This window comes from Malaclemys terrapin, chromosome 10 (genome assembly GCF_027887155.1).
Source record: "Malaclemys terrapin pileata isolate rMalTer1 chromosome 10, rMalTer1.hap1, whole genome shotgun sequence".
Lineage (NCBI taxonomy): Eukaryota > Metazoa > Chordata > Testudines > Emydidae > Malaclemys > Malaclemys terrapin.
The window spans coordinates 42,326,313-42,348,062 of NC_071514.1; the positions used below are offsets into that span (position 1 = coordinate 42,326,313).

At 55.0% G+C, this 21,750-nt stretch overlaps 1 protein-coding gene across 1 annotated transcript; it reads right to left on the minus strand.

Moving 5' to 3' along the window:
* Window positions 1-10,222: 10,222 nt before the first annotated feature.
* LOC128843924 (protein maestro-like) lies at window positions 10,223-14,543 on the minus strand. The gene is made up of 6 exons (XM_054041068.1): window positions 14,460-14,543; window positions 13,950-14,102; window positions 12,970-13,104; window positions 12,626-12,695; window positions 11,846-11,905; window positions 10,223-10,700 (listed from the first exon to the last, which is right to left on the minus strand). The coding sequence occupies exons 1-5, from the start codon at window positions 14,538-14,540 to the stop codon at window positions 11,886-11,888; spliced, it is 459 nt and encodes a 152-aa protein (XP_053897043.1). The 5' UTR covers window positions 14,541-14,543; the 3' UTR covers window positions 10,223-10,700; window positions 11,846-11,885.
* Between the last annotated feature and the right edge of the window lie 7,207 nt (window positions 14,544-21,750).

The window sequence follows — 21,750 nt, forward strand, 5'->3', positions numbered from 1 at the left end:
CCCAGGCAAAACCAGATTTCTGTATCTTAGGGTTACCATATTTCAGCGAGCAAAAAAGAGGACGGGAGAAGCCCCGCCCTAACCCCGCCCCTGCCCCTCCCACTTCCCGCCCCCCCTGACCTCCCAACCCTCCCCCCGTTCCTTGTCCCCTGACTACCCCCTCCTGGGACCCCTGCACCTAACTGCCCCCCAGGACTATCTAAGCCTCCCTGCCTCTTGTCCCCTGACTGCCCCAACCTTTATCCACACCCCCACCCCCACCCCCAGACAGACCCCTGGGACTCCCACGCCCCATCCAACCACTCCCCACCCCCTGACAGCCCCCCCCAGAACTCCCAACCCATCTAAACCCCTCTGCTCCCTGTCCCGACTGCTCCGATCCCTCTCCCCACTCCTGCCCCCTGACAGCTCCCCCCCAGAACTCCCAACCCATCTAAACCCCTCTGCTCCCTGTCCCCTGACTGCTCCGATCCCTCTCCGCACTCCTGCCCCCTGACAGCCCCCCCCAGAACTCCCAACCCATCTAAACCCCTCTGCTCCCTGTCCCCTGACTGCTCCGATCCCTCTCCCCACTCCTGCCCCCTGACAGCTCCCCCCCAGAACTCCCAGCCCCCTACCCCCCCGCTCCTTGTCCTCTGACTGCCCCCTCCTGGGACCCCTGCTCCTAACTTCCCTCCAGAACCCCACCCCCTACCTAAGACTCCCTGTTCCTTGTCCCCTAACTGCCCCCTCCTAAGACCCCCCCCCAACTGCCCACCAGGACCCTACCCCCTACCTGTACCCTGACTGCCCAAAACTTTCTCCACTCCCCCCAAAAAGCCCCCCCCCGTTTCTTGACTGCCCCCTCCAGAACCTCCCTGCCCCTTCTCCTGCCCCCCTTACCCTGCTGCTCAGAACAGGGTGTTGGGCTCTGTGCGAGCCGGACACGTGGCTAAGCTCCCCAGCACAACAAAACCCGGTCCCTGGCCCTGCACAACAAAACCCGGTCCCTGGCCCGGACCGGGTTGCAGGGGAGAGCTGCCCTTGTATCAGCACAAAGTGCTCTCGCTCCCGTTTTGCTACGCTGCATGGCAGTAACCGCTCCCAGTTGCAAAAGGGGAGGGCTGCACTTTGTGCTGAGACACTTGCTCAGAATGCAGGGCGGAGCTCCTCTCCAGCTGCTCCGGAGTCCAGCCCGGGACTTTCCTGCAGCCCTCCCAGCCGTTCCGGGGGAGGGGGGAAATCCCGGACATTGTGAGTGCTTTACAAATTCCCCCCGGACGCTATTTTTAGCACAAAAAGGAGGACATGTCTGGGTAAATCCGGACGAATGGTAACCCTATGTATCTAGGTCAAGCAAAACAGCTGCTCGTAAACCACCGTGTTTGCCTTTGCACTCTGTGATGGCCCTGGCATGCTGGATTAGTGACATGGTACTTGAAGCAATTAATCCTGGCATTGTCTGGTAATCAGAGGAGTTTCACCATGGGGTGATTTAAAACTTCTCACTCTCAGCTTCCAGGAATTTGACCTTTCGGCCCGTAAGCAGTCCCGTCTTTGACACACATGGAGACTTTTCCCAGTTGGGTGGTGTGACGTTATTGATATAATCTGGGACCATATAGATCATTGTTGCAACCAAGGTCCGGTAGTGGCATGCAAATCTTGTATAAAGGGGGTCAAATGGGGTGTCTAAGACAAGGTTATGGTTTACTGGTTATGATTATGCTGTCTATATGTGTGTATCAATTTTGTAGTTGAAGTTATAAATATTGGCTCTATACTGTCTGTATTTCAAACTTATGCTATGCTGCTGGGTGACATCCCAGACAAACTGGTGTTAGCTCTGCCTAGCCTGCTTGATGGCCCATTAAGGACCATCAGCTATACAATGGACCCATTGAGAGAAGGCAAATATGCCTTGAGACTCAGCAAAGTATGCAGGAACTTGCCCATGTGACTCCAGACTCCATTTTGCTGTAATTTTCCACATTAAGAACAAAGAGGTGTTCTTACACCTGGAAAAGACTATATAAGGCTAATGCCTCATCTCCATCTTGTCTTCAATCCTGCTTCATACCTCTGGAGGAACTTTGCTACAAGCTGAAGCTTTGAACAAAGGACTGAGGACCCATCCCAGCGGAGGATGTATTCCAGAGACTTGATTTGAATCTGCAGTTTATTCCATCGCTGCTGCAAGCCTGAACCAAGAACTTTGCCATTACTGTATGTAATTGATTCCATTTAACCAATTCTAACTCTCATCTCTATCTTTTTCCTTTTATGAATAAACCTTTAGATTTTAGATTCTGAAGGATTGGCAACAGCATGATTTGTGGGTAAGATCTGATTTGTATATTGACCTGCGAGCAGCGGCACTGGAGGCAGCAAACAGGGCGGCTAACAGGGGAGTTTGAGTGAGAGTTTGCAGGGGGAGGTAAAGGGGGAGGCAGGAGGGTGCGGCGTGTTGTGTGCTCTGTGCCCTCAGATGCAGAGAGCAGAGACCGCAGCAGCTATGAGCCAAGCAGCAGCAAACGGAATGCAGATGGCCGCATGTGGATGCTGTGGTATGTATATACTCCTAGCAGGGGAGCTGGAACACAGGTATGTGTGTATGAAGTGTCGCCTTATAGTGTTACTGGAGGAAAAGATTAAGGGGTTGGAGATGCAGGTAGATACCCTGGTGGAGTTCAGACGGGGGTTTGAGCAGCTGATGGAGGACAGGCAAGGGGGGGCTGAAGGGGAATGCTCTGCCGTGCAGGTGGAGGCAGAGGTAGAGGACGGTGAGAGGGGAATGGAAGGGGGAGAACAAGGGAGGTGGAAGCATGTGACTGTGAGAAGCAGGCCAAGGAAAAGGAGGGCCAGTGAGGGGGGAATAGAACTCAGGAACAGGTTTGGGTGTTTGGATAACGAGGTGGAGGGGCAGCAGGTGGTGACTGAAGGTGGGAGGGTGAGGAAGAAGAGGAGAGCAGCTAGTCCGAGAGAGAGAGAGGTGGAGACAGCACCAATTCTGGGGCCCCGGAGGATTCAGGAAGGCATAAGGGGGAGCATAAGGGAAGATAGGAACAGACACAGGTCAGGACTAGAGGGATCAGAGACTAGATTACTAGATCGCGCTGTTGCCAGGCAACGGCAGGTGTATGTAATTGGAGACTCTTTACTGAGGAGATTGGACAGGCCTGTGACCAGGGCGGACCCGGAGAACAGAAGGGTGTGCTGTCTACCAGGTGCAAAGATACGTGATGTGGACCTGCGGTTGAAAAGGATCCTAAAAGGAGCAGGTAAGAACCCCTTGATAATCCTTCATGTAGGAACAAATGACACGGCTAGGTTCTCGTTAGAGAGAATCAAGGGAGATTATGCCAGGCTGGGGAAGACTCTCAAGGAGATAGAGGCTCAGATTATCTTTAGTGGGATTCTGCCTGTTCCAAGGGAAGGGCAGCAAAGGGCTGACAGGATTGTGAGAATAAATAGTTGGCTAAGGGAGTGGTGCTATAAGGAGGGCTTTGGGATGTATGGCCACTGGGAGGCTTTCGGGGACAGACACCTGTTCTCGCGGGATGGGCTTCACCTGAGTAGGGAAGGAAATAGACTTCTGGGAGGGAGGCTGGCTCATCTTATCAAAAGAGCTTTAAACTAGGAAGTTTGGGGAGACGGTTGGGAGATGCACAGTTAATCTCCACGCCAGATTCCAGTATTGAAAAGGTGAGTGAAATAAGAGAAGACATAGCCGGGGAGATGAGATTGGACATAGGAAGGACAGGGGGGACGGACACAAAGAGGCCCACAACATATAGTGCTACTAATGGGAGACAGGCTAAACGACATACATTAGGGTGTTTATACACCAATGCGAGAAGCCTAGGTAATAAAATGGAGGAATTGGAGCTCTTGGTCCAAGAATTGAAACCAGATATCGTAGGAATAACTGAAACATGGTGGAATGGCAGTCATGACTGGAACACAGGTATGGAGGGGTATGCACTGTTTAGGAAAGACCGGGACAAAGGTAAAGGTGGGGGGGTGGCATTGTATGTCAATAGTGAAATAAGCTGTAAAGAAATAATAGTTGATGGAATAGATAACACAGAGTCCGTCTGGGCAATACTCACACTGGGTAAAAGGACTACTAGAACCTCTCCAGGGATAGTGCTTGGGGTGTGCTATAGACCGCCAGGATCGACCCAGGATATGGATAAGGAACTATTTAATGTGTTTAGAGAAGTAAATACTAATAGAAACTGTATAATTATGGGGGACTTTAACTTCCCGGATATAGATTGGGGAACAAACGCTAGTAGCAATAATAGGGCTCAGATGTTCCTAGATGTGCTTGCTGATCAATTCCTTCATCAAGTGGTAGCTGAACCGACGAGGGGGGAGGCCATTTTAGATTTGATTCTGGTAAGTAGTGAGGACCTCGTTGAGGAAGTGGTAGTAGGGGACAACTTGGGCTCCAGTGATCATGAGCTAATTCGGTTTAAACTAAATGGAAGGAGTAACAGAATTAAGTCAAAGACTAGGGTCTATAATTTTAAAAAGGCCAATTTAAACAAATTAAGGGGACTGGTAAGGGAAGTGGATTGGGCAAACATATTAATGGATCTAAAGGCAGAAGAAGCCTGGGATTACTTTAAGTTAAAGATGCATGAGCTGTCAGAGGCCTGTATCCCCAAAAAGGGAAAAAGATTACTAAGCAAGAGATTTAGACCCAGCTGGATGAGCGACCGACTGAAAGGGGCGATTAGGAAAAAACAGAAAGCGTACAAAGAGTGGAAGAGGGGAGGGATCAGTAAGGAAACTTACCTTAGTGAAGTCAGAGAATGTAGAGATAGAGTGAGAAAAGCCAAATGCCGTGTAGAGTTGGACCTAGCGAGGGGAATTAAAAGCAATAGTAAGAGGTTTTACAGCCATATAAATAGGAAGAAAGCAAAGAAAGAAGAAGTGGGACCGCTGAAGACTATAGCCGGAGAGGAGATTAAAGATAATCTAGGCATGGCGCAATATCTCAATGAATATTTTGCATCGGTGTTTAATGAGGCCAATGAAGGTATTAGGGATACTAGCACCATTACAAAGGGGCATACAGGATGGGGGATTACCGTATCCGAGGTAGAAACAAAACTTGAACGCCTTAATGGGGCTAAGTCGGGAGGACCGGACGATCTTCATCCGAGAATATTGAAGGAATTGGCACGGGAAATAGCAGGCCCACTAGCGATAATATTTAATGAATCTGTAAACTCGGGGGTGGTCCCGTTAGACTGGAGAATAGCTAATGTGGTTCCTATTTTCAAGAAAGGGAAAAAAAGTGATCCGGGTAACTACAGGCCTGTTAGTCTAACATCTGTAGTGTGCAAGGTGCTGGAGAAGATTCTGAAAGAGAAACTAGTTGAGGACCTTGAGGTTAATGGCAATTGCGATAAATTACAACATGGTTTTACAAAGGGCAGATCGTGCCAAACAAATCTGATCTCCTTCTTTGAGAAAGTAACGGACTTATTAGATAAGGGAAATGCGGTGGACCTAATATACCTGGATTTCAGTAAAGCGTTTGATACTGTACCCCATGAGGAATTATTGGTTAAACTGGAAAACATGGGGATTGATATGAAAATCCAGAGGTGAATAAGGAATTGGTTAATGGGGAGAATGCAGCGGGTCGTATTGAAGGGTGAACTGTCAGGTTGGAGGGAGGTTACTAGTGGAGTGCCTCAAGGTTCAGTTTTGGGACCCATTTTATTTAATCTATTTATAACTGACCTCGGAACCGATTGCAGGAGTGGGCTGATAAAGTTTGCGGATGATACGAAGGTGGGAGGCATTGCAAATTCGGAGGAGGATAGGGATATTCTGCAGGGAGACTTGAATGAGCTTGTGAATTGGAGTATCAGAAATAGGATGAAATTTAATAGTGAAAAGTGTAAGGTGATGCATTTGGGGATGACTAATAACAATTTTAGTTACAAGATGGGGACGCATTGGTTAGAAGTAACGGAAGAGGAGAAGGACCTAGGGGTCCTTGTAGACCGCAGGATGACTATGAGTCGACAATGTGACGTGGCGGTGAAAAAAGCCAATGTGGTCTTGGGATGCATTAGGCTAGGTATATCTAGTAGGGATAAGGAGGTCCTGCTTCCGTTGTATAAGGCGCTGGTGAGACCTCATTTGGAGTACTGTGTGCAGTTCTGGTCTCCCATGTTTAAAAAAGATGAACTCAAACTGGAACGGGTGCAGAGAAGGGCGACTAGGATGATCAGAGGAATGGAAAACCTGTCGTATGAAAGGAGACTAGAGGAGCTTGGGTTGTTTAGTCTGACAAAGCGAAGGCTGAGGGGGGATATGATTGCTATCTTTAAATATATCAGAGGGATAAATACAAGGGAGGGAGAGGAATTATTCCAGCTTAGTACTAATGTGGACACGAGAACGAATGGATATAAACTGGCCGTGGGGAAGTTCAGGCTTGAAATCAGACGAAGGTTTCTGACCATCAGAGGGGTGAAATATTGGAATGGCCTTCCGAGGGAAACGGTGGGGGCGACGGACCTGTCTGGTTTTAAGATTAAGTTAGATAAGATTATGGAGAGAATGGTTTAATGGTAAAACATAGTAGCCAAGGAATACCAAGCAATGGTAGGTAAATAGTATAATGGCTAACAGGGGTCAGGCTAGAGACTCTTGCCTACATGCTCGGGGTCTTACTGATCGCCATATTTGGGGTCGGGAAGGAATTTTCCTCCAGGGTAGATTGGCTGAGCCTCTGGAGGTTTTTCGCCTTCCTCCGCAGCATGGGGCAGGGATCACTAGCAGGAGGGTCTCTGCCGATTGAAGTCACTAAAACACAGGATTGGGGACTTCAACAGCAGAGTCCAGGGAAGGGGTAGGGACGGTTTTGTGGCCTGCAGCATGCAGGGGGTCAGACCAGATGATCATAATGGTCCCTTCTGACCTTAAAGTCTATGAGTCTATGAGTCTGGGTCTGGGGCTTGGTCCTTTGGGATTAGGAGAACCTTTTTCTTTTACTGGGGTATTGGTTTTCATAACCATTTGTCCCCATAACGAGTGGCACTGGTGGTAATACTGGGAAACTGGAGTGTCTAAAGAGATTGCTTGTGAGACTTGCGGTTAGCCAGTGGGGTGAGACCGAAGTCCTCTTAGTCTGGCTGGTTTGGTTTGCCTGAGAGGTGGAAAAAAACCCAGTCTTGGGCTGTAACTGCCCTATTTGAGCAATTTGTCCTGAGTTGGCACTCTCAGTTGGGTTCCGCCAGAACCGCATTGTCACAGGTGGTAGAGAATCTGTTGGAAGTACATGTTCCCAAGGCAGCTGTAGCACCTCTCTCCTAAGCTGCTTTCTGGAAGGTGTCCCAAATGAAACCTAGTCTCTTTGGATTCCCCTAGGAAGTGGCTGTGTAGTAGAAGCAGTCTATTGGTCTTCCAGGAGCATGTTTATAAAACATCACCTCCACGACTGCAACCCCACCCTCGTATCTTCACATCCAACCAGCAGAACTTGCATGGAGGAGGGAGTTGGCTTTGTATTGTCCAAGCATTATTAAAAGTCTGCCTTGGGTGCATTTACCCTATTTTGGACCCGGATGGTGCAGATACTGTATTCTCATTCTAGATCAGCGGTTCCCAAACTTTAACAACCTGGGAACCTGTCAAGGCTCCTTCCCCACTCTGATCTTTAGGGTACAGATGTGGGGGTCTGCATGAAAACTTCTAAGCTTAACTACCAGCTTAGATCTGGTCCCCTGCCACCACTCCCAATGGGCTAACTCCCTTCCCTGGGTAGCCTTGAGAGACTCTTCCACCAACTCCCTGGTGAACATAGATCCAACCCCTTGGATCTTAAAACAAGGAGAAATTAACCACCACCACCCCCTCCTTTCTCCCACCAACTCCTGGTGGATCCAGATCCAATCCCCTTGGATCTAAAAACAAGGAAAAATCAATCAGGTTATTAAAAAAGGCTTTTAATTAAAGAAAAAGGTCTAAATCATCTCTATAAACTCAGGATGGAAAATAACTTTACAGGGTAATCAAACTTAAAGAGCCCAGAGGAACCCCCTCTAGCCTTAGGTTCAAAGTTACAGCAAACAGAGGTAAACACCTTAGCAAAAGGTACATTTACTAGTTGGGAAAACAAAGATAAAACTAACACGCCTTGCCTGGCTGTACTTACAAGTTTGAAATATGAGAGACTTGTTCAGAAAGATTTGGAGAGCATAGATTGATGTCTGGTCCCTCTTAGTCCCAAGAGCGAACTCCCCCCAGAAACAAAGAGCACAAACAAAAGCCTTTCCCCCACCAAGATTTGAAAGTATCTTGTCCCCTTATTGATCCTTTGGGTCAGGTGTCAACCAGGTTACCTGAGCTTCTTAACCCTTTACAGGTAAAAGGATTTTGGAGTCTCTGGCCAGGAGGGATTTTATAGTATTGTACACAGGAGGGCTGTTACCCTTCCCTTTATAGTTATGACAAAACCCCTTTCACTAAAATGTCAAGTCTCGCGAACCCCTTCCTCAAAATAAATATTTCCAGGGATTTTCTCCTTTACCTGAGTATAAATTATAAAAACAGTAATCTGGGAAATATAAAATTTGTTTTGATGACAAGCTTATTACACACTTCATTATTAATTATTATTTATCATTACAGTATTTTATTACATTATGAAAACGGCAACACTCTTCCAAGATCTTACTTTCGTAGCTTGTATCACTTTGAATAAGTCTGTTATAAGACAAGGCTCCTACGTTTCATGCTGTTTCACACCTGATACTCCTTGATGAAGGTATTTAAGAAGTCAACTTAGAGTTCCTTCTACACAAGCATTCAGGTCTTGAGCAGTCCAGACAAACAACGCACGTTACAACAAAGCTTAAACTTGTTCTTCCTAATAATTTTAAAAACAATATTAGCTGCCTATTTAATTTTAAAAACAGGAAAAAATATCCACCTCCCTTTGCATTTCTTAAAAGGAATTTTGAAGTTTAAATCTCAGTGTGATAGAGATGCTTGCTTTGATCTGCTTCGCTCTTGGACGTCCAGGGGCTCCGGGCTGCTGGCCCCATGCTGCTCGGGGTCCCTAGGGACAGCTCTGTCCGCCATTAGGGAATTTTTTCCCCGCGGACAACCTGTAACATTTCGCGAACCCCAGTTTGGGAACCACTGTACTAGATTAATTCACCAACATTGCTGCTGTACGTCTGATGTGCAGCGTGTAGTCTGCTGAAGAGCAGATTCTATACGAGCTGTGGCTTCACTCTTCTCTTCCCTGAGCTCTCCTACTGAGAGGTGAACAAGAGAAGTTTGTTCTTGCTTTGAGTCCAATAGCTTGGTGCATTGTTCAAGGATCTCCTATATAAAGATGCTACTTATCATCTGTCTACATCTTTATAAGGCCCCCACCAGTGCAGTATTTGAGTGCCTGTTTCCGCCCAAGTTGCATAACCTCTCTGCCTGTTTACACAACAAGGACATCTATCACTGTCTTTAATGTTGAGAAGGTAAGAGTTTGATTTCAGGTTTTGGATGAGGACAAAATGGAGCCTTGATTACATGCCAGGCGTCTGCTCGTGGCGGTGAGGCTGAACATGATGATGATGTTTTTTGGATTTGCAGCGTTCGCCTCTGCAGCAGGTTGCCCAGCTCTACTGTCCAAGAGAGGAAGCTCATCCTGGGCTCATGTAATTTTGATCCCGCCCCCTCTTGATAGGGCTGCCTGCCAGAGGTGAATTCTCACTGAGCGATACCCTCCGGGCAGCCTGCATGTAGCTCAGAGGTTCTGGGGAAGATTTGTTGAGGGGCCAGAGAAGGCCAAGCCTGACTGCTGCTGCTTGGCAGGCCACTAGCCTTTTCTCCTGAGCCTTGGTTCCCGGAGGGTATACGTGGCAGCCCTCTGTGCCCTTGGCCACTAATCTCTTGTTTTTCTGTTAGGCTCCATCCAGAGATAACAGATTGCAGAGGGCAAACTCGAGAGGTTCTGGACTCCTGGGACCTGAATCTTAATGTTTCTCCACCATAGGCAGGTCGGGGAAATACCCTTGTCTCCCGGGTTCCCTATTTAATTCCCCAATAAGTCACTGGTGATCAGTGTGTGTCCCTAATAGCCCAATTCAAGAGCTGAAGCTTCCATCCTCTTCCCGTCAGTGGAGGAGGAGAAGAAGATGGAAAAGTCCTAGACATACAAAAAGGGTGCCCTAGAGGTGAGTGAGTCTGACCACCCGTTCATTCTGTATGGTGCAAACTGAGCTCGAAAGCCTTGCTTGGTTGGCAGGTGTATGAGTGAGGCCTGTGGAGCCAAATAAAAGGCTCCTGCCCTAGAGATCAGAGCTCGGGTCGATCTTGGTGAGAAAGAGACCCCTCCCTCCCGGAACTCTGCAAGGCAGTAACCTGGGTATCCTCCTGCTTTCTCACAGGTCTCTGCAAGTGCTCTCTTGTCTATATGGGGACATCTTCTGGCCATTACTCCTGCGGTCGCACCCTCTGCTGGACGGTTTCAGCATTGCATCCTGACCCAAGTTTGGTCTGAGCATCTTCAGTGAGTATGCGCCCATCTAGGCTACGTCAGCTGCTGTTTTACACCCCACCCTCCATAGTGGCAGCAGCATGGTCCAGCCCATATGATCAGCCTGCCTGTGTGAGCAGAGCATCTAAGTAGCTAGACCTGCGGGAAGAACTATGCCGGAATTTCTCTCCGCCTGAATCTTTGTCTGCAAAGAAGGAAATGGATAACAAAACATGAGTTTGCAACATGCACTTATCTTTAAAAAGCAGCCAACTGCATTGGTTGTAAATAGGGAGGGTGTCAGGAAATGTGGGGAGAGGAGTTTACTGGAGTGAAGGAAATTCTGGCTGCAGCAGCCTTATTCCCCACTTGCTCAGTGGATTGGGGCTGTGAGAAGTGACGCTGGGTCTGCTTGCGACCTGCAGTTCAGCCTGCGACTCTACGCCCCCCCCGCCCACACTTCTTGGGCTGACTGCAGCCTCTCCAGGTATTTAAGCACCAGGCCTAGGAGAGTCTGCTCAGCACCTGGCTGGGTTCTGCCTAGTGAGCAGCTGGCAGGGTCAGCCTCTGACAGAACGAATGCCCATGATGCGGGGGAGGGGTTGGACTGCACACTCCAGCCCTGGGATGTGTTTCCTCAGCACCTGGCTCTGTTTCCTCAGCTCTGGTGCAGCCCTTGGGGGCATGATCAGCAGTTGAAGGCAGGGAGACTCAGAGGTAGAATTTCATATCCCCATAAGCATAGCTGGGGCTGGGGTGGGGTGGGGGGTTGGGGTGGTGTCAGCTGTGTGCATGCAGGGGCTCTTGGAGCTGCCACTTGCAGGGGGCAGGCAGCAATCCAGGCTGGGTTATGCAGAGTTAGCACCAAATGAGGCTCAGAGGAACCCCCGGCCTCGCCCTTGGCTGGAGCTGCTCAGAGTCCCTGCCCGCGGCACCGCGGCTGGTGAGGGATTAGGGGGAAAAGTCTCCTCCAGCAGCCGGGTCTCCCATAGGAGGTGGTTTCCCTCCCTCTTGTGGAGTCCACCCCCTCTCTGCTTGCCACTGCCCCCTGCCTGCCAGGAATAACTCACTTCTGACTCCCAGACCCTGCTGACCAGACATGGTTCCTGCCTGGGCCAGGATGGGAACATCCCACAGGGCAGAGAGTTTCAAACTATAGCCGGGGAGAAGATACCCCAGAACCAGCTCCGAGGGTTTTCTCCCTGCTCCTACGCTCTGCAGGTCACTCCAACTGGGTTCTGGCTCCCAGCCACCGTGCGATGTGGCTGCTGCCCCCTGCCCCTAGAACCCTGCCCCGATTTCCCCCGGCCTCTCCTCCCAGCACAGCAATACCCCTCAGCTGTGACTCACAGCAGGGTGGGCGGTCCAAGCCTCCTGCTCTTCTCTGGCTTCAATTGTCCATCATGTATCCTAGGGGAGGCAGGCGGGCCTGGTTATTTAACAGCATGCAGGGCACCAGTCACCGCTTGGATTTCTGTCTTTCAAGGTGCCCCCCATCCCCAATCCATCCGGGCAGAGGAGGGGAAGGAGCTGGGTGGAGAGTCAGTCCCCAAGATTATTGGGATCATTTTGCCTTTGGCCTCGTGCCCCACAAAGGCCAGGAGAGGTGTTGTGCACACAAGCCCCACTGGGAGTTGGCGTGAAGCACAGTGTGGCAGAGCTGCTGCCCTGGCTCTTTGCCTGCATGGCTGGTGGTAGCTGGGATGGGCAGGGCTGGGGCTTCCTGTGAATCGGTGCCCTCCCTGTACAGGCTGCAGGGGGACTTGGCTGGGGCCAGTGCCTCGTGCGGGGTGGGATGCGGGGGAACCAGGGTGAGACCTTTGGGAGGCAGGATCTCTCCCTCGGGCCTGCTCCTGCTGCAGGTGCAGGGCTTGCCCAGGGCCAGGGCAGAGGAGACCCTCTGGCCGCAGAGCCCTCCCGCATCTGGCTGCAGGGAGTCTTGGTTCCCCCTTTGTCCCAGGGAGATGGGAAGGAGTGGGGGGCAGGCGGGGGGGGGGAGTTGTGTGTGGTTGTGTGTGGACAAAGGAGGCCAGCCCCTCCCCCCTGTTAGGAGTGTGCATGTGGCGCTGGGCCCCGGACTCATGGGGCAGGGAGGGATAATAGGAAGTAGAGCTCCAGCTCTTTTCTTACCTATCAGCTGCTGGGCAGCTGCTGCTCTCAGGGCAGCCTTCTTGCTCAGTCTCCCTGGGCAGTCCTGGAGCTGGGAAGCCAAGAACCCAGTTAGTCCCAAGCCACACATCCTCCCCAGGCTGAGGGGAGCTGCCTGGTAGGGAGGTGAGGAACCCCTGGCTTTCAGAGCCCTCTCCCCCTTGATTCCTCCCATGGGACAGAGATGACTTGTACAGGAGCCATCCTCAAGGGTGGGGGATGGGGCTGAGTCAGTGAGGGGGCTCCCTGGAGCAGGGAAGCTCCCTGTGTGCTTAGGTCCTCCCACCCCCATGTCCTGCAGGGCCCACACCCCAGAGCTCATTCACCAGGATCCTGCAGGCTTCGCTCAGGAAGGCGGGGATGGCAGGGGCCGCCCCCTCGGCTAGCTGGCTCCGCACGAGCATACGCAGGGGCTGGTAGCTGAGGAAGGGTGCGCACTGCAGCAATGCCACCCTGCACGCCTGCCAGAGAGGGCGAGAAGGAAACTGGTTGAGTCCCTGAGCGCAACGGGCTGCCAACTCGCAGGCTCTGTGTGGCTTGGGGAGACTCCGCTGTGCCGGAGCAGCAAGGAGCCACCTCTTTGCAGAACCTCCTCTGGCCTGACGGTTGTTCCCCAGGCCCCCACAGCCCCCATCTCCAGCTTGGCTGGGTTGAGGGGAGCTAGGCCCGAGTGCTGGGGCCGGGGAGGTACACTCCTGGAACAGGGAAGGGGCCATTCCCTGTGGGTCCCCGGTGGGCGGTTAACAGCACTGCCCGGTGACCAACGTACTTGGCCTCCCCTCAATCCCAGGCACTATCGGGGGCTGCTACTCGGCTGGGGCGGGGGTGGTGGTGGGATTGCTGCAGGAGGCTGGTCATTCCCAGACAGGAGCTAGCACACAAGTGAGGGCAGGGCAGCAGCAATGGAGACTCAATCGGCCTCAGCGATCTGCCCTTCCCTGTGGCCCTGCTTGGGTTAGGTCACTTGCTAGGGGCCAGAGATAGACCTGGACCTGGCCACTAAACAGGGCAGGCTGTAAAATGGAGCCACAGCCGCAGAGAGGCTGGCTGGGCAGGGAGGCTGGAGGTGCCTGTTGGGAATGGAGGAGGAGAAGGAAACCCCACAGATCTACCCCACAGCTACACTCTGAGGGCTGGCAGAGCTCTGTGTGGGGTTGGGGAGGGCTGGATTAGTGGGGGGTCCTGGGTGCCACAGGGCAGCACTGAGGAGATCTGGGGCTTGGAGGGGGGAGTTTGCACCTCCCTTGCCATGTTGTTAGAATGCTCCCAGCCACCCCTGCCCCTATGAGCCCTCAGCTGCACTCACCTGGGCCACCTGGGGGTCCCCGTCCTGTAGGTGGATGAGCAGCGTCCCCGTGCTCTTCTCCACCTCAGCCCCAAAGAGGGATGACTTCTTGGAAACAAATTTGCTGAGGTGGCCAAAGAGCTCCATGGAGGCCCGCCTCAGGCCGCTGGTCTCCTGCAGACAGGGGGCGCAGGGTGGTTAGAGGGGACAGGCTCAGGCCCTCACATGCTTTGGGAATCAGCCTGGCAGCTGCGGAGCCCGGAGAGGTTTCAGCTAGTTCAAACGACAGGACAATTCTCTGCAAACTCCCCTCTTTGCTGCTGGGCCCCAGGGCTGCTGAACAATTGTGGGCCCAGGGCCCAAGAATGATTGTATCCCTGCCTTCCCTAGCAGAGGAGCTGAGCTGCCCCACAAATCCAGAAATGTGCCTGCATCGGACACTGAGCCCCCTCCACGGGAAGGCAGGTCCTCAGCACCTTCCCCTGTGGGGTGCCCTATAGCGCCATGGGGCCTGCCCTGCTTGGTACTTACATCCTCAAAGAACGTTCTCGCCTGCAGGGCCAGTGGGACGGCGACGTGAGCCTTCAAAGGCGCCTTGGGGTCCCGCAGCATCCAGCAGAGCCCTTCCATGGCTTCCAGAACGGTGTGGGGGTCGCAGCATTCGCACACGGCGCGGACAAAGCTCTGCAGGATCTTGTCTCGCTTTTTCCTGACCTGCAGAGAAGGGGTTGGACGCCGCTCGGTGAGCAACGCTCTGTCAGCCTGAGTGTAACCAGAGTCCGGGCAAGTCAGCCTACAGCCTAGTCTGCTCCATAGGAGCCACAGGCTGGGGAGAAGGGGAACCAGGCGCTTCCTACCCAGCCCTCTCTGCCTAGTCTCCTGCCATTCCAGACCCACCTTGTCTGGGAACTCGGTCACTGCGTTCCTGAGGCCGTGCAGCGCTCTGCCTCGAACGTGGATGTTGCTGTCCTCTGTCCGCTGCAGCATGGCCTTCACAACCTGCTTCCGCATCGCCTTGGGCTCATTCTCCATCAGCAGGGGGCTGCCGAGGAACTAAAGGGACCGAAAGGAGCTGTCAGAGAGGGCTGGGCGAGGCCAGGAGGAGCAAGGGGAAGGGAGTATGATCAGGGGCCAGGAGGTGACATAGATCCATACCGACTGCTGTTTACGAGGGGCTGGCTTCAGCTGAGCTTAACAGAAGTGACATGTGCAGGGCGGAACGCTCCCTCTGCTTCCAGTGGGGTGCTCCCAAATCCCACCACAGAGCCCCCAGCAGAGGGATTAATTTACAAGCAATACACCACCGGGACCATCTCTCATTGGCTGACCAGCTATTGGCCCCCTGTTCCAGCTTCTGGGCCTGGCTAAACCCTCCCCCCTGGTCTTCCAGGCTCACCTCTGCGAACAGGGCAGTGCAGGCCATGCGTTCACCCTCCTGGCTGGCCTGGAGGCTGGGAAGGAGAAGCTTTGGGATGCTCTTCAGGGCCAGGTTTGGGTAGGTCACTATGGCCCTGGGAGAGAACAAGAGCTCGTGTTGACGTGTGCATGACAACCCTGCACATGCCGGAATCCGGCCCGGTCCCGGCCACCCCCTCCCATCTCTGCCCCACTGGGCTCCAGAGCAAGAATGTGACTCCTCCAGCCTCTGTCCTCACCTGCTAAGGAGAGTGAACCCCTCGGGCTGGGCCTCCTCCAGCAGCTGCCAGCCTCGCTCCTGGTCCATTAGCTCCACAGCTGGCTGACTGCCCCTGAGGCGCAGCACCCGCGCCAGGGCCTGCACGGCCATGCTGGGAAGAGAAGGAGGCAGGAGATGGTGATGCAGGGATTCCTGCTCTCTGGGCGGGGTGGGGGCGGGCAGGACTCCCTTGCTGCAGCACTGAAGGGATCAGGGTGAGCCTAGAAGCTGCCCCACTTGTGCCTTTGGTTCTCCCCCCGCAACTGTGGGGGCAGAGGGGAGTGTCTGCAGATGTGATCTTCGCTCTCCTCCAAAGATGTGAAAATTGCCCCTCCCCGCCCCGCCCAGGAAACTGACCCTGTTGAGAAAAGTACATGCAGTGCCCCCCTGAATGCCCTGCTGCCCTGAGCCCTGCCCCCCAGGGCCCACTGCAGAAAAGGGGTGAAGTGGCTCAGTGACAGGCCGGGCCTGTCCCAAAGCCTTCAAAGTAGACAGTAAATAGAGACAGCAGCCAGCTCTGCCCTGCTCCCCAGCTCTGCTCCCCCTCCCCCCGCCCCCGGCTCAGCTCCCTCATCACCCTGCTGAGCTGCCCACTCTGAGGAGCTCTCTGGCTCCCTGAGTATCCGGAGGCAGTTCTGCCCGCTCCTAAGCACGAGAAGCCTGGCTGATCTGAACCCTCGGTCCCCCGAAGGTGTCGGGGGTCCCTGGACAATGAAGGTCCAAGAAGGAAGCTTCCCCCTCCAACGGGCTAGCCCAGACACTGCGTGGGTGCTGGGATCCATTGGCCCCACACATTACCTGCGTGGAGTGGTGTCACTGGGCAAGTCCTGCTGGGCTCCCGAGAGGTGCCGTGCCGGGGGGCAGGCGATGGCGAGGAAGCAAGAGGCGAACAGGTCGTCCTCGCGTCCCTCCAGCGTGTCCGCTTGCCCCAAGGCCCCGATCAGCTCCCACAGGCCGCATGTGGTCTGGAAGGGAAAAGATACAGTCAGAAGACCGTGGCCCTGCGCAGAATGCAGCCGGGAAAGAGGGCTGAATGCCAGCGATGGGAACTTACCGCCGGGGGCAGCCGGGCTGGCTGGGGGCAGCTCCTGTCCTGGGTCTGCCCAGGGTTAGCCCAGCCTTTCTCTGGGCTGTCGTACAGCAGGATGTGCAGTACCTCCCTGGTCAGCATGGGGTCTGCACCTAGGAATCTCCAGATGGCCTTGGCGGGGCTGTGACGGACAGAGGGACGGCAGGTAAGGAATTCACACAGAGGACGGGCCCAGTTGGTACACACCAGGGATGATGCCCTCCGAGGGGTGACGGGCCAGAAGCAGCAGGTTGAGCCTGCTGGTGGCTGACCTCAAGGCCCTTCAGGCACTGTCCAGTCCTAAGGGGTTCATACCCTCCTGCCCAGGCACTGCCAGGGGGCGCTGTGTCACAGAAAGGGATGGGTGGACGTGGCCAGACTCACTTCTCCCAGCTTGGGGGCCCCCTCCCTCCCTTGCTGCCTTCTCCTGATGGGAACCAGAGGGGCTGGGGTTAGAGCCCCCATGGGGGAAAGCAGTGACTCTGGGCTCAGGGGTGGAGGCTGGTGTGAGGAGGTGCCCACCCTTGGGAGGGGCTAGGGCTAGGTGCTGGGCTGGATCTCCTGAACTGGGGGAGGGGGGGGCACAGAGTGGGAGCTGCGGACAAGGAGAGCAGGAGCTCCTTCCCCATGGGGCAGAGTGTTGGGGTTTCAGGAGGAACAAGGCTCCAGTTCTGGCCACGCCTTGGCTCTGGGGTGCGGGGTTTGGAGAAGGCTTTAAATGGGCTCTGTGCTTGTCGGCTCTGGGCAGGATGCAGGGAAGGCGCTGCTGGCCCAGGGGAACCTGGCAGGCTGGTGAATCGGAGAAGACCAGCCTCTAGGGGTGGGATGAGACGTCTAAAAGCGTGCGGTGATGGGGAAGATACCAGGCTGGGATTCCAGGGGGGAGAGGGCATTTCCCAGCTGGGGACATGCTCAGTGTAGGAGCGTCTGTGGGGGCAATGCAGTTAGGTTGGCCCCTCTCCTGCCTCAGCCTGGAGGGATGCCCTGCCGGGAGCGGGGGGCCATGCTCACATGGGGTCTCTCCTGGTCTGTGTAGTGACCGGGGGAGTGGGGGCTGGAAGACTGTTCTGGCCTCCAGCCAGCCAAGCCATTGCACAGCCGAACCGGGATGGGGGGACTGGTTAGCAGTGCACAGAACGAAGTGGGGGAGGGTGACAGCTGTGTTAGGAATAGCTCAGCTGGGGGAGCCCTGAGCCGGGGGTCCCAGAGCACACGGAGCCCTCCAAGGGACAGGGAGGCTATGCCGGGGCAGGGCTGTTCCCTGGGGGCCTGTGTGCAAGGGGAGGGGCTGTGCTGCATGTAACCGTGGTGCTGTGGAGTGATCCCATTAAGGGGGGGCTTGGAGGCCGGAGTGGGGTGTTCTATCCTTTCCCTGGGGCTGGCGCTCACCGTTTGTAAGGCCAGGGCATCTTCAGGAGGATGCTGACCGCGGTCTTGGTGTGTTGTCTGGCCAATAGGTGGAGAATGTCTCTTGTCCCCTCACTCAGCCGCCCCCCCCGGGGTGGGCTCAGTGTGTAGGAAAGAGCCGCCTGGAGATCCTGCACCTGCGGAGGCAAAGCAGGGGCTGAGACCCTACCCCCGCTGTGGGTGGGTGGCAGGCAAGGGCCAGGAGGAACTGGGCAGGCTCAGAAACAAGGCAACGGTCACATGGCCCGGCGGAGGCCATGGATAAACTCTCCTAGCGAGTGACTGAGCCGAGGGGGGTTCTGGGTTCGGTACCTTGAAACCCCCACCCGTGATCCAGCACCGTAGAACTAAGGGTCCCAATCCCGCTGCCCAGTGACACCCCACCCCCCGGATATCCCGGCTGTACCTCCCCTTGTGACAACATGCCTGGGCTGCTTCAGCACCAGAGTGGGGTCTAAGCGTCTGGGATGCATTTCCATCCTGTACGTCAATCCATGCCCACTGGGCAAAGAGTCAGTGGACATGGGGGACCCCACCGCAGGCTCTGTTCCTCCAGCTGGGGGATGGGTCTGGAGATAGGGCACATTTCCCAGGGAGTGAGCTGGGCAAGCCAGACTCCTGGGATCAAAGCCTGAAAACCATTACAGGGCCGTGCCCAGCAGCCCCCTTGCAGACAGGGCATGGATGGGTCCCATTGATGAATGATGGTGAGAAGGGATGTCTCCCCTCCAAATCCTCCCTCGTGCCCCAGGAATTCTAGGCACGGGGCAAGATGGAGCTGCCCGAGATGTCAGCATGGTGCCTCCAATGCCCAGCCATTACTTGGCCCTGCAGCTCTGATTCTTGCTCTCTCAGCACCGCCTCCATGACGCCCGCCAGCTGGTCTGCACACTCCTCCTTCTCCAGAAGGCCCACCAGCAGGGTGAAGCTGAAGGGCATGAGGTCACTCGACTGCAGGTGCTTCGCGATGAGCTGCAGGGAAAGGCACAGGCCGAGTGTGAGCAGCGAGCCCCGGCCCGGGGAGGTGGGTTTGCTCTTCGGGGAACGGGGACAGAGACACTGGCAGCATGTGCCCAGGGCTATGTGAGTGGGCACTGGAGCCCATACCCAGGAATTTCCATCTGCCGGCTCCTCATCGAGGGAAGGAGCCAATAACCCCCCTTTCCCACGTGTGTGTCTGTCTCTCCAGCCACAGTCTTTTACTCACCATAGCAACATGGACAGGGTTCTCTCTGCAGCTGGCGTCCTTCTGCGTCTTGCTCAGCACGCTCACCACTGCCCCTGTCTTGTTGTACACGACAGCTGCACAAGAAACCAGCAGTGCTCAGGCAGAGCTCTCAGGGCCGGATTCTTCCCCCTCCCCTTCGAGCCAGATCAGAGGTGCCAAAGCAGCCGCAGCTGGGAACGACCAGCTAGGGTGAGCTCTCAGCTGGCTTCTGGGCCAACTGCCCACTCTTCACCCTGATGTAGAAGGTGTGTTGGGGCTGGGGTGGGATCAGGGGAGGTCCCAGATGGTCCCAGGCACCTGGTGAAGGGCAGATGCCATTTCAGCCCGGGAGGTACCAACCCACTTCTGCTCTGTGGCCCTCTGGTCAGGGCTGCGATGAAGGCGCCATGTTCTCTCTGCAGCCCTGCTTGCTAGGTAACGGCCGGGGCTGTGAAGGCTGAGAAGTGGCGACTGCTTCCGCTCTATCTTACCTTTGCAAGGTGTGAAGAGCCAGTAGAGAGCCTGAGATGCCCAGTATCTGGTGGCCTCCTGAGCATCGAAGGCCTGGCTTGTCAGCAGCCCGGCCATGTAGCCCTGCTCTACCATGGGGTTCAGGTCCTAATGGGCCACCAAACAGAAATTGAGGGCATAGGTCGGGACGAGCCCAGCTCTGTCTGTATTCCCCCCACTTCCCGTGAGTGCTGGGCGGGGGGGCAGCAGGGTCTGTGCTGCTCACCTCGGTGATGGCTTTGAAGCGGTAGAACATGAAGAGCCGGGCGCTGGCTCTCACAGCTCGGCTCCTCTCCTGGGCCCGGGGAGAGCAGATCCATGGCTGCAAGTGCTGGGGAGCAGGGAGAAAGTCGTGTGAGCGGCAGCAATGCCAGGGCGACCTCCAGAACCTGCTTCCCGCCCCAGCAGGGAGAGGACATGGAGCATTTAACCTCTTCTCCTCCGCTTCCGGACACTGGAACTCAGCACTCCTCTCCTGTCTGGGGGGCGTTGGCACAGGTCTGAGGGTCTTGGGCTCAGCGCTTTGAGGATTCTCCCCATTGATCCTGTAGGGTCTCGGGGCTGTTTCCTTCAGGGGAACAGGGGCTCCAGGCCAAATGTAGGAGGCCAAAGTGACACCCCTGGAGCAGGACTAGGATTGTCCTGCTGGATCCCAGGGTTGGGTGTATGCCCCCTGGGGACTGGCTAGTTCATAGCAGCTGGGAGGTTTGCTCAGCCCCCTCGGGATCAACTGGAGCCTTCCCTCTTGTGGTTCGGGTAGAACCTGACCAGCCGGCCCATCCCCAGATGGCCAGTGCGAATGGGCCCCTCCCCTCCTCCCTATCATACCAGAAAGAGATGCAGTAGCGTGGTGGGGGTCAGGTGCTGCTCCAGGAATGTCTGCAGCACAAGATCCAGGCCCTCCCAGGACAGTTCTTGGAGAGACTGGAGCAGAGAGAAGCAGGGAAGTAAATAACAAGGGAGGTGGGGTGCACGAGGCAGGGGGACGAGTGGATCCCCCCGTCTGGAGCCAGGTGCTGTCGGTATTCAGGGTCCCTTTACCCAGGTGATACTGATCCCCCTGCACATAGACATGGGTCTCACCTGGACCACGGGCTGCCCTTCCCCAAAGAATCCTTCCTCCCACCTGGGCTCCCCAACACATGTACTGAGCTGGGCTCTGGAGGGAAGGCCTCCTCCCTCCCGCTCTGGAGGGGCCCCAGCTGCCCCCCAACACCCCGCTGGCTCCCCAAGGGCTGAGCTGTTCATCCCGCTCCAGCCAAGCTCTGTTTCTGTGGCAGGGCGAGTCATGGCCTGGCCGTGTGGCTGTCCCGAATCTATGCTTTGCTCCCTCTGCACCAAATGCTATTTAACGCTCTGGGCCAGAGCCTCAGCTGGTGTAAACGGGGGTAGCTTCTAGCTCTCTGTGCCAAGAATCCAGGGTAATTCTATACAGTCTCACAGACACTCACCTCTACAGCTGTTCTCCCTGCCAACCCCACTGCAGAGTTAACTGCGTAGCCACTTGTCACCAGCCCTTTGGAAAATAAACCGAGGGGCTGGATTCGGCTGGACACGCAGCTCTCTGCATCGGGCCAGGGTCCAGCTACTCAGCAGGGGGGTGGCTGAGTTTCCCAGCCAAGGAGGCAGGTGGAAGCTGCAGCTTTGTCCATGCCTCACTAACCTCTGCCCGGATAGCGGCGCTTTTTGCCACCTCAGTCCCTCTCAGCTTCGCCAGGGCTGGGCGCTGAATCATGGCGCTGGTGATACAAGTGCCGATGGTCTCAGCCTCCTGTTCCTTAGACAGGCGAGGCTCAAATTTCCTGATTGGAAGGAACGGAGCAGACGGGGCCATTAGACCGGAGACAGGTCCTGGCATGAGTCAGGTTGAGTTTGATGGCTCAAGGGGCAGATCCCTCCCTTAGCAGCAGAGCTCCAGGGGGCATCTCCAGCAGAGCCACCGCCTAGGGAATGG